The sequence below is a fragment of the Seriola dumerili genome, unplaced genomic scaffold, assembly GCF_002260705.1.
Source record: "Seriola dumerili isolate Sdu_G_001 unplaced genomic scaffold, Sdu_1.0 BDQW01000242.1, whole genome shotgun sequence".
Taxonomy (NCBI): Eukaryota; Metazoa; Chordata; class Actinopteri; order Carangiformes; family Carangidae; genus Seriola; species Seriola dumerili.
Genome location: NW_019174497.1, coordinates 357688 through 370752, shown reverse-complemented (window position 1 = coordinate 370752; position 13065 = coordinate 357688). Strand labels below are relative to the sequence as shown.

At 42.6% G+C, this 13065-nt stretch overlaps 1 protein-coding gene across 1 annotated transcript; it reads left to right on the top strand.

The window, feature by feature from the left end:
- Positions 1–5447: 5447 nt before the first annotated feature.
- On the top strand, positions 5448–11137 carry LOC111229602 (intestinal mucin-like protein). Its single transcript, XM_022755995.1, has 19 exons — positions 5448–5795; positions 5899–6068; positions 6786–6960; positions 7067–7314; positions 7487–7670; positions 7763–7973; positions 8089–8264; positions 8421–8490; positions 8689–8789; positions 8881–8912; positions 9005–9182; positions 9287–9391; positions 9484–9524; positions 9651–9773; positions 9898–9996; positions 10179–10307; positions 10394–10433; positions 10509–10632; positions 10794–11137. Exons 2-19 carry the CDS (start codon positions 5949–5951, stop codon positions 10996–10998), a joined length of 2361 nt encoding a protein of 786 aa, XP_022611716.1. The 5' UTR covers positions 5448–5795; positions 5899–5948; the 3' UTR covers positions 10999–11137.
- The last annotated feature ends 1928 nt before the right edge of the window (positions 11138–13065 follow it).

Below are 13065 nucleotides of genomic sequence, written 5' to 3'. Positions count from 1 at the left end.
CAAACCTCCTACCACAACTGCAGGACCAACCACGACCACAAAACCTACACCATCAACCCAACCTCCCACTACAACTGAAGGACCAACCACAACTACAGAATCTACAACCTCATCAACCAAACCTCCTACCACAACTCCAGGACCAACCACAACTACAGAATCTACAACCTCATCAACCAAACCTCCTACCACAACTGCAGGACCAACCACGACCACAAAACCTACACCATCAACCCAACCTCCCACTACAACTGAAGGACCAACCACAACCACAGAATCCACAACATCATCAACCAAACCTCCTACCACAACTGTAGGACCAACCACAACCACAAAATCTACAACACTATCAACCCAACCTCCCACTACAACTGCAGGACCAACCACGACCACAAAATCTACAACACCATCAACCCAACCTCCCACTACAACTGAGGAGCCAAGCACAACCACAAAATCTACAACACCATCAACCCAACCTCCCACTACAACTGAGGAGCCAAGCACAACCACAAAATCTACAACACCATCAACCCAACCTCCCACTACAACTGAGGAGCCAAGCACAACCACAAAATCTACAACACCATCAACCCAACCTCCCACTACAACTGAGGAGCCAAGCACAACCACAAAATCTACAACACCATCAACCCAACCTCCCACTACAACTGAGGAGCCAAGCACAACCACAAAATCTACAACACCATCAACCCAACCTCCCACTACAACTGAGGAGCCAAGCACAACCACAAAATCTACAACACCATCAACCCAACCTCCCACTACAACTGAGGAGCCAAGCACAACCACAAAATCTACAACACCATCAACCCAACCTCCCACTACAACTGAGGAGCCAAGCACAACCACAAAATCTACAACACCATCAACCCAACCTCCCACTACAACTGAGGAGCCAAGCACAACCACAAAATCTACAACACCATCAACCCAACCTCCCACTACAACTGAAGGACCAACCACAACTACAGAATCTACAACCTCATCAACCAAACCTCCTACCACAACTGCAGGACCAACCACGACCACAAAACCTACACCATCAACCCAACCTCCCACTACAACTGAGGAACCAAGCACAACCACAAAATCTACAACACCATCAACCCAACCTCCCACTACAACTGAAGGACCAACCACAACTACAGAATCTACAACCTCATCAACCAAACCTCCTACTACAACTGCAGGACCAACCACAACTACAGAATCTACAACCTCATCAACCAAACCTCCTACCACAACTGCAGGACCAACCACGACCACAAAACCTACACCATCAACCCAACCTCCCACTACAACTGAAGGACCAACTACAACCACAGAATCCACAACATCATCAACCAAACCTCCTACCACAACTGTAGGACCAACCACAACCACAAAATCTACAACACTATCAACCCAACCTCCCACTACAACTGCAGGACCAACCACGACCACAAAATCTCCTACACCATCAACCCAACCTCCCACTACAACTGAGGAGCCAAGCACAACCACAAAATCTACAACACCATCAACCCAACCTCCCACTACAACTGAAGGACCAACCACAACTACAGAATCTACAACCTCATCAACCAAACCTCCTACCACAACTGCAGGACCAACCACAACTACAGAATCTACAACCTCATCAACCAAACCTCCTACCACAACTGCAGGACCAACCACGACCACAAAACCTACACCATCAACCCAACCTCCCACTACAACTGAAGGACCAACCACAACCACAGAATCCACAACATCATCAACCAAACCTCCTACCACAACTGTAGGACCAACCACAACCACAAAATCTACAACACTATCAACCCAACCTCCCACTACAACTGCAGGACCAACCACGACCACAAAATCTACGACACCATCAACCCAACCTCCCACTACAACTGAGGAGCCAAGCACAACCACAAAATCTACAACACCATCAACCCAACCTCCCACTACAACTGAGGAACCAAGCACAACCACAAAATCTACAACACCATCAACCCAACCTCCCACTACAACTGAAGGACCAACCACAACTACAGAATCTACAACCTCATCAACCAAACCTCCTACCACAACTGCAGGACCAACCACAACTACAGAATCTACAACCTCATCAACCAAACCTCCTACCACAACTGCAGGACCAACCACGACCACAAAACCTACACCATCAACCCAACCTCCCACTACAACTGAAGGACCAACCACAACTACAGAATCTACAACCTCATCAACCAAACCTCCTACCACAACTGCAGGACCAACCACAACTACAGAATCTACAACCTCATCAACCAAACCTCCTACCACAACTGCAGGACCAACCACGACCACAAAACCTACACCATCAACCCAACCTCCCACTACAACTGAGGAGCCAAGCACAACCACAAAATCTACGACACCATCAACCCAACCTCCCACCACAACTGCAGGACCAACCACAACCACAAAATCTACAACACCATCAACCCAACCTCCCACTACAACTGAGGAGCCAAGCACAACCACAAAATCTACAACACCATCAACCCAACCTCCCACCACAACTGCAGGACCAACCACGACCACAAAATCTACAACACCATCAACCCAACCTCCCACTACAACTGAGGAGCCAAGCACAACCACAAAATCTACAACACCATCAACCCAACCTCCTACTACAACAAAAGGACCAACTACAACCACAGAATCTACAACACCATCAACCCAACCTCCTACCACAACTGCAGGACCAACCACGACCACAAAACCTACACCATCAACCCAACCTCCCACTACAACTGAAGGACCAACTACAACCACAGAATCCACAACATCATCAACCAAACCTCCTACCACAACTGTAGGACCAACCACAACCACAAAATCTACAACACTATCAACCCAACCTCCCACTACAACTGCAGGACCAACCACGACCACAAAATCTACGACACCATCAACCCAACCTCCCACTACAACTGAGGAGCCAAGCACAACCACAAAATCTACAACACCATCAACCCAACCTCCCACTACAACTGAGGAGCCAAGCACAACCACAAAATCTACAACACCATCAACCCAACCTCCCACTACAACTGCAGGACCAACCACAACCACAAAATCTACAACCTCATCAACCCAACCTCCTACTACAACTGCAGGACCAACTACTGTTTCCACAACTGAATTAATAGAAACTGGTTCTACACCAATTCATTCTACGCAGAGTCAAATTTCCACAGATACTACAACAACAAGTACGCCGAGTTCTACAACACCACCAACCAAACCTACCACAACTGAAGGGACAACCACAACCACAAAATCTACAACACCATCAACCCAACCTCCTACTACAACTGAGGAACCAAGCACAACCACAAAATCTACAACACCCTCAACCGAACCTACGACTACAACTGCAGGACCAACTACAACCACAGAATCTACAACACCATCAACTCAACCTCCTACCACAACTCCAGGACCAACCACAACCACAAAATCTACAACCTCATCAACCAAACTTCCTACAACAACTGCAGGACCAACCACGACCACAAAACCTACACCATCAACCCAACCTCCCACTACAACTGAGGAGCCAAGCACAACCACAAAATCTACAACACCATCAACCCAACCTCCCACTACAACTGCAGGACCAACTACAACCACAAAATCTACAACACCATCAACTCAACCTCCCACTACAACTGAAGGACCAACCACAACTACAGAATCTACAACCTCCTCAACCAAACCTCCTACCACAACTCCAGGACCAACCACAACCACAAAATCTACAACCCCATCAACCAACCCTCCTACCACAACTGCAGGACCAACCACAACCACAAAACCTACACCATCAACCCAACCTCCCACTACAACTGAGGAGCCAAGCACAACCACAAAATCTACGACACCATCAACCCAACCTCCCACCACAACTGCAGGACCAACCACGACCACAAAATCTACGACACCATCAACCCAACCTCCCACTACAACTGAGGAGCCAAGCACAACCACAAAATCTACAACACCATCAACCCAACCTCCCACTACAACTGAAGGACCAACTACAACCACAGAATCTACAACACCATCAACCCAACCTCCTACCACAACTCCAGGACCAACCACAACCACAAAATCTACAACCTCATCAACCAAACCTCCCACTACAACTGAGGAACCAAGCACAACCACAAAATCTACAACACCATCAACCCAACCTCCCGATACAACAGAAGGACCAACCACAACTACAGAATCTACAACCTCATCAACCAAACCTCCTACCACAACTGCAGGACCAACCACGACCACAAAACCTACACCATCAACCCAACCTCCCACTACAACTGAAGGACCAACCACAACTACAGAATCTACAACCTCATCAACCAAACCTCCTACCACAACTGCAGGACCAACCACAACTACAGAATCTACAACCTCATCAACCAAACCTCCTACCACAACTGCAGGACCAACCACGACCACAAAACCTACACCATCAACCCAACCTCCCACTACAACTGAAGGACCAACCACAACTACAGAATCTACAACCTCATCAACCAAACCTCCTACCACAACTGCAGGACCAACCACGACCACAAAACCTACACCATCAACCCAACCTCCCACTACAACTGAAGGACCAACCACAACCACAGAATCCACAACATCATCAACCAAACCTCCTACCACAACTGTAGGACCAACCACAACCACAAAATCTACAACACTATCAACCCAACCTCCCACTACAACTGCAGGACCAACCACGACCACAAAATCTACGACACCATCAACCCAACCTCCCACTACAACTGAGGAGCCAAGCACAACCACAAAATCTACAACACCATCAACCCAACCTCCCACTACAACTGAAGGACCAACTACAACCACAGAATCTACAACACCATCAACCCAACCTCCTACCACAACTGCAGGACCAACCACAACCACAAAATCTACAACACCATCAACCCAACCTCCCACTACAACTGAGGAGCCAAGCACAACCACAAAATCTACAACACCATCAACCCAACCTCCCACTACAACTGAGGAGCCAAGCACAACCACAAAATCTACAACACCATCAACCCAACCTCCCACTACAACTGAAGGACCAACCACAACTACAGAATCTACAACCTCATCAACCAAACCTCCTACCACAACTCCAGGACCAACCACAACTACAGAATCTACAACCTCATCAACCAAACCTCCTACCACAACTGCAGGACCAACCACAACCACAAAACCTACACCATCAACCCAACCTCCCACTACAACTGAGGAGCCAAGCACAACCACAAAATCTACGACACCATCAACCCAACCTCCCACCACAACTGCAGGACCAACCACGACCACAAAATCTACAACACCATCAACCCAACCTCCCACTACAACTGAGGAGCCAAGCACAACCACAAAATCTACAACACCATCAACCCAACCTCCCACTACAACAGAAGGACCAACCACAACTACAGAATCTACAACCTCATCAACCAAACCTCCTACCACAACTCCAGGACCAACCACAACTACAGAATCTACAACCTCATCAACCAAACCTCCTACCACAACTGCAGGACCAACCACGACCACAAAACCTACACCATCAACCCAACCTCCCACTACAACTGAGGAACCAAGCACGACCACAAAATCTACGACACAATCAACCCAACCTCCTATTACACCATGCTTCTGTGTAGTTAATGGCAAGCAGTATAAGCCAGGTAAACAAAACAAAAATTACATATTTCTCTGACACAATTTGTTCTTTTGTTTTAAATGTTTATCACTGTTTAATGTATTATTTGTCTTTCTTCTCATCTTTAGGGGAGGTAATATTTGACAGGGAACACCTTGGATCAGGTTTATGTCTCACAATGATATGTTCTCATACTTGTGAGATTCGCAACAAGACAGAAATTTGCACCACACCTGTGCCTACACCTACTCCTACAACCACACCTCCTGGACCTACCTGTCCTGAATGGGGCGCAGTGGTAAGAACCTTCTTATCTCACGTCGAATTATATGTTTTATGTTATACTTAGAGCACATTTAAAGGTTAAATTATTGTCACTGCCACTAGATGTTACACTATACCACCTGCATCTGAGACCAAAACAAATGCTTCGTCGGCCACCCTTTGCCCCCCCTTCATGTTCTTAGCAAATTCTCACAAAGCCCAGTGAAAGCAGTCAGTAAACACACAACAGGAAGTACAACTGAATAAAGTTACCCTGTGTACACACTCACGCCCATGCTAGCACTGATGCAATATGCACAATATTGGCATTAAGGCAAAAAGTGATAGCAACAAATTCATAACATCGCTAAAAACGAGTTAACTAACGTTATCAAGCCATCTGTAACCAGTGATAGAAACAGATATCTGGCATTATGTAGCCATGTTATGCATGGAAGAGAAGAAGAACTAGTTTCCTTGTCAGGCTGGAACCTTTTAATCAGTCGTAGGGCTCTCCATCTCAGCAAAGCCAGGTGTGTGTTTGCTCCCTGCTCAGGTCATAATTACTCCACTATATCTTTACCAGAAAATATTTGTGTCTTGCTAAATTGTTGTGTAAAACCTCGTTCACAGAACCTTTAACGAGCACATTTTCACTTTAAAAGAAAATAAGCTTTTTTTGCACTTGCATATTTTGCTAAATATTTCAAAATACCACTAATTTTATCCTCTTTTTTTCTCTCTACAATAGCAAAATGAGACCTTCTATTTGTGCAACTGCACCATGGCCAGATGCATTGAGAACAATACAGTTGAAATAGTTCCTTATGAATGTCCACCCCTTGAGAACATCACTTGTACCAATGGAAAGAAACCAGTTCTTGTTTATGACGAGCACTACTGCTGCCAATATTATGCTTGTGACTGTAAGCCATTCTGTGGTTAAGGATGCATGACACATTTATTGACTCTTATGTTTCTCTTTTAAAACAATTTTAGATTTTGAACTTTTTTTTTGTTGTTTCTTGTCAGGTGTATGTGAAGGCTGGGGAGATCCACATTACATCACATTTGATGGATTGTACTACAGTTATCAAGGAAACTGTAGTTACATTTTGATGGAAGAGATTTCACCAAAACATCAGTTGAAGATTTATATTGACAATGTCTTTTGTGATCCCACTGAAGATGTTTCTTGTCCAAGATCAATAATTGTATCATACAGATCGCAAGCTATCAGACTCATCAACCATAACCTTAATGGAGCAGTTGAATTGGAGGTAAAACAATACATGGCTATATCAAAGTTTTATAGTATGTTCTGAAAAATTCACCAACAAATAACAAATTAATTTGAACTGAGTATGTAATTACTGTCAGTTTAGATGATGGATCTTTTTGTCTTAGTATATTATGTTTTTTCTTGTCACTAGTGTATTTTTTTCCCTGCAGGCACTGAAAAACGAAAAACATCTGAAACTACCTTATTCACAAGATGATATTAGAATCATGGATTCTGGCATTAATTTGGTTTTGGAGATCCCTCCCCTAAAAGTTGTCATTACATTTGGACTAGTTGGCTTTAGCGTTAATCTTCCATTTCAGTACTTTGGCAAAAACACACAAGGCCATTGTGGTAAGAGCATCCCTCTCTCCAGTGCCATATTAATAAATTATTAGTTTGAGGTTAGCATGTAATATTAACCTGTTTTGTGACTGTATTATCAGGAACATGCAACAACAACCAAGCAGATGACTGCATGTTGCCTGGAGGCCAGCTGGTGAAAAGTTGTGCAGTGATGGCCGACTATTGGCTTGCAAAAGACATTTCCCCGCCCAGCTGCAAGATACCACCTGTGTTGCCCACCAACAGACCTGAACCTGAACCAACTGGAACTTCATGCACGCCAAATGATATATGCGGCCTGCTTAAGAGCAGGTAGACATTCACTAATCCATTGTAGCAGTTCACATACATCCCCATAACTTTGACATATTGCAATGAAAACTCAATAGCATTTTAATTTGAATTAATGTTTGTTTTACTTTCACAGTGTCTTTGCAGCGTGCCATCCCTTTGTCTCCCCTGACCATTTCTACCAAGGTTGTGTTTTTGATAGTTGTCATCTTTCCAACAAAGCAGTGGAGTGCACAAGTTTGCAGACTTATGCTGCTGCCTGTGCTCAGGCTGGGGTTTGCATTCACTGGAGGAACCAAACAACACTATGTGGTAAGCAACCCCATATTATTATTTTCGTGTAAACATTGGGACCAGTGGAATCAGGAGGGGTAACTTAATTACATTTGTTGCATTTTAGCATATTTTCAGTTTGTAGACAGTATGTGTTTTTAAAATAACCAATTGAGTTCTTTTCTTCACTAACAGCAAGTGACTGCCCATCAAATAAAGTTTACAAGCCATGTGGTCCTGCAGAACAGCCAACCTGCGAAGACGAGTAAGTTTGAACAGAAATGGAGTGTAATAATTTTACAGTTCGCATACTTCCTGTGAGTAGGGGCACATAGGAACATGGCAATCAATATTTTTTATTAACAAAATAGTGATAGATACACTGTATTAAAGTTATCTGTTGTAGAAAAGTGAAAGAAATAATGTAAAGCAACTGTTCCTTCCTGATGATTCAATGTTGCAGTCCAAATGAATCAACTTTGAACTTCACTACTGAGGGTTGCTTTTGTCCTGATGGAAAGAAACTCTTCAACAAAGAGTCTGGCATATGTGTTGATAAGTGTGGTGAGTATGATGTATATCCTCAAGTCTTATTAATGAGCTGAACATATTTTAACAATAACAAAGCCTTACAGGGTTAATCATTTTCCTACAGGATGTCTTGATTCTGAGGGCATTCCTCGTGAGGTGAGTCTTCTGTTTATGCTCAGTTAAAATCCAAACGTGTATTGTTTACTTGCAAGAGACAATAAAATCACTACTGTGGTTTATTCTTTCAGTTTGATGAGAAGTTTGAGCACAATTGCCAAAACTGCATCTGTAAGGAGTCCACTAGGACTGTGACTTGCGAGCCTAAGGTGTGCCCAGTACCACCTGCAGCAAACTGCACCAGTCCAGGGTTTGTCCTTGTCAACCAAACAAATCCCTTAGACCCCTGCTGTTCTGTCTATGTTTGCCGTAAGTCATGTAGCATCAATACACATTTGTCTTCCAGATTTTTCAGGATGCTGTAAATTGATATTGATTCTTCAGGATGGCTCACTGTTTTATCATCTCCACAGAATGTCAAAGCAACACTTGTCCAGTTTACAACATGAACTGTCCAGTTGGACATATTCCAGTTGTTGATGTCCCTGAGGGAAAATGCTGTCTAGAGCATACCTGTGGTGAGCTCATTAATTCATAGCTTCAACTTATATAAAACCTAATGATTGCAGTTACATTTTAAAGTAATTCCCATTCTCTTATTCTTATCTAGAGCCCAAAAGAGTTTGTGTCCACAGAGAGACTGAATACCAGGTAAATAAGAAATGGAAATGTGAGGATGGTAGTCTCATAATTTGTTTATATATCAGATTTTTCTATTAATAATTTCTATAGCACTTCAAACTCTGAGTATGACCACATTTCCTCTTTATTTGCAAGCCTGGTTCTTCAGTTCCTGGGCCTCTATGTCAAGATTGCACCTGTACCAATGAGGTGGATCCAAAGACTGGTCTATTCAAAATAAAGTGTGAGTTTCAGCAATGTCAAGAGGACTGTGAACTGGTAAGAGAAAAACCATCCATCATATTCATAAACACATACACATACAATGCAACTTGTTTTTCCTCAGAGTAAGGGTAAACTTGTAAAACTGGACATGGCAACTTAACTCTCTCTGTTCTCTCAGGGATATGAGTATAAGGAAGGTGAAGCAAATGAATGCTGTGGGAAGTGTGTACAGACACACTGTATCTTCAGTGTTAATGGTACCAATCAACTGTTGTCGGTAAGCTTATCATCTCTGTTTTTCTGTACATGTAAATGTTTAAAATCTCAGCATTTTGATGTGCGTATTCTCGCTTAATGTACCTGTGTGTGTGTGTGTGTGTGTGTGTGTGTGTGTGTGTGTGTGTGTGTGTGTGTGTGTGTGTGTGTGTGTGTGTGTGTGTCCATCTCTCTGCTCTTCAGAAAGGAGACACCTGGTCACCACCTGACAGTAAATGTGAACAGTACATATGTGTTAAGAGTGGTGAGACTTTAACAACAATCAGATCACACATTGTATGCCCACCTTTCGAGGAGAGCAACTGCCAACCTGTAAGTATCACTTTCAATGATTGTTTATGTCTGCGAGGACATAAATTAAAACAAATTATGCTGATGTTGTGTATTTTCCTCCTAAGGATACAATTCAGACCGCAGCAGATGGCTGTTGTACAACTTGTAAGTATGACATTTCCTTTATTTTTAGCTAGAAGTTATATGAAAACAAACTAATTGCATGTCTTTTCTGAAAAGGTGTGGAGAAAGAGAAAGCCTGCAAGTTACTATCCATGAAAACCGTTGTTTCGCATAAGGGCTGTCAGTCTTATGAGGAGGTAGAAATACCATATTGTGAAGGATCCTGCAATACTTTCACCAAGTAAGTATGAGATTGCTTATACAGTATATACAGTGTATAAGCAGTATATACAGCTTATACAGCACCAAGTCACAAAGCCATTCAAATTTGGAAAGTTAAAAAAATGTTTAGGTGTAGTTTGCATAGGTTTTTATTTTTTCATTCTCTTCTTCTTTCTCCAGGTACTCCCAATTAGCAGCAAGTATGCAGCACTATTGCTCCTGCTGTAAGGAGACACGCTCCAGCAGGCGTACTGTTAACTTGTACTGCCTGAATGGAGACGTGGTTCCCCACTCCTACATCCATGTGGAGGAGTGTGGCTGTGACCAAACAGAATGCACCAAAGCTGCTGGACACCCTTCTCGCAGGAGGCGAAGCCTCCCATAGTGTAACAAAAAATCGGTCATCACATTAATGGATGTGGGCTGTAAAAGTTCTTCCCATATTATTCATAATATAGTGATTGTATTAGTGAAAGTATAGCAAAAGTATTTATCAACTGATCAAATAAAAAGATGCAACTCTGTTCATGTCTGTTCTCTTGTATTGTTTTGTTGTGTTACTACTACTAGTATACTATCATTATGTTTCAAATAAAACGTGACTATTAAACAATAGAACAGAACACAACAGAATCAAGTATCTTGACTGTGTTTGGCGGAGTAGGTAGGCGTGACTAAAGCTGGAGAGTGATACTGGGGGAGATGTCTGGGAGGAAGGGGGTGGGGTCCTGCTGAATATACACTATATATACACTATACAGATAAATTCCATTTTTCAATAATGAATGAATGAATCCTCCTCATTCCTTACTCCTCATCATTACAGAACTAACAGAACTAACATTTTCATATGTCTCTTGGGCTCCGTCTGCTGGGTCTGAATAAACTCAACGCAAATCATCACCAGAGCTTCAGGTCAAGTTATCCTTTTAATATAACAAATTCAATACAGATAAACTTATCACAAACACTGTGTAAATATTTCAGTAAAGAAGTTAAACACAAATTGAATAGATGAGCATAGTGTAAATTTATTTAGCCTTTCTATTTACTTCCTTGCACTGAGGCAAAGCCAAGCACCAGGGCCTTGCCGACCTTACCTGCTACTATGTTCACCACGAACCTGCCTGTGGAAATTTGCCAACAATGATGATGTTTAAACAGAGCATTCAGTTGTACATGCTATTTAATTGGGATGATCACGTAACCAGTCTCCCATCCCAGGATTTATAAAAGTGTTTAGCTTTATAAAACTTGAAATGCTGTTTACTAAAGTTCATTTATCTATCGTCTTCTGTGGGGTTCCTCGAAACTAAAGCGGAATATGAAGTTATTTTGCATGCTCTCAAATAGCGACTCAAATGGGAGCTCCTCCAAGGGCAAATATGGCTTTGGATCACTTCCACAGTTGGACAGCTGTATGATGAGGAAGTTCAATTTCCCTGTGATGTGTTGATTCAGGGAGGGCAGTCAATTTGCCAAATTCCCCTTAGAGAGTTTTGATTAGAGGCAGGACTGTTCAGGATGTAATATATATTGACATAAGACTATTTAACTTGTAACACTCCTCATTTCACAAACACACTGAAATGACTGTCACTAAGTTGTTTTAAACAAAGTAGTGTGTTAGAGTACTGTACACATGTTTCTGTCGTGCTTCTAACATAGAAACACAACACAGATGGAACAGAAGGCCTTTTGACAAGCATGAAAAATGATGTGAATCATATATTTTGAGCTTCACGTTCACCAGATTTCAACGGATACAATAGACAGCCATTCAACAACCATCCAAACAACAAATGAGGGAATATTTTTTGAAAGAGTGGTGTCGCATCCCTCACCAGTTGGCAACTACCACGTCTGGAGGCTAAGGCCAAAGTGGAAGCACCTTCAGGTGCAATATAACTGACGTCTAATAGACCCTGACTCCAAAAAATCCTGGCGCCATGTTAGTCCCATTCAGAAAGCATAAACTTCTCTAAAGTTAGCCCCCAGTCTAGTGGCTGAGAAGTCAACAAGCCATTACTATTATCAAACACATAGTTTTTCTCATGTGTAGCTTGTAGCTGAAGTCATTTGGCAAAGCGGTTCAGTTTTTGTGTTCAAGCGTTAATCTAAGAGTAGTGAATGCTACTGGTAAGGGAAAAGGGACATGCTAGACTGCTAGACTGTCAGTACCTGTTTCATAAGTCTGTTAAGTCTTTGTCAAATGTTTGGTCAATGAATGAGCAAGTGAATTGTGAATTTACTTAACAGATAGAGAGGCACAAACCATATATGCCAAGGATCAGTGAGTAAAATACATGATTCCTGTTTAAGTATGCATGAATACTAATCTTGCTCTCTCAAGAAACAGGACATGAATAAAAAATGGCATACAGTGGAGTGTATCATCATCTAAAAATGAATGACAGCTTAGTTGACACGTTGATGTTTACCAAAGAAAAAA

What these genes read in the sequence shown, in the direction of transcription:
- LOC111229602 (XM_022755995.1), top strand. Translation starts at nt 5,949, where the DNA reads ATGATATGTTCTCATACTTGTGAGATTCGCAACAAGACAGAAATTTGC. An exon ending in GAACCAAACAACACTATGTG is followed by an intron (nt 8,265 to 8,420) that starts GTAAGCAACCCC and finishes CTTCACTAACAG; the next exon opens with CAAGTGACTGCCCATCAAAT. An exon ending in CTGTCTAGAGCATACCTGTG is followed by an intron (nt 9,392 to 9,483) that starts GTGAGCTCATTA and finishes ATTCTTATCTAG; the next exon opens with AGCCCAAAAGAGTTTGTGTC.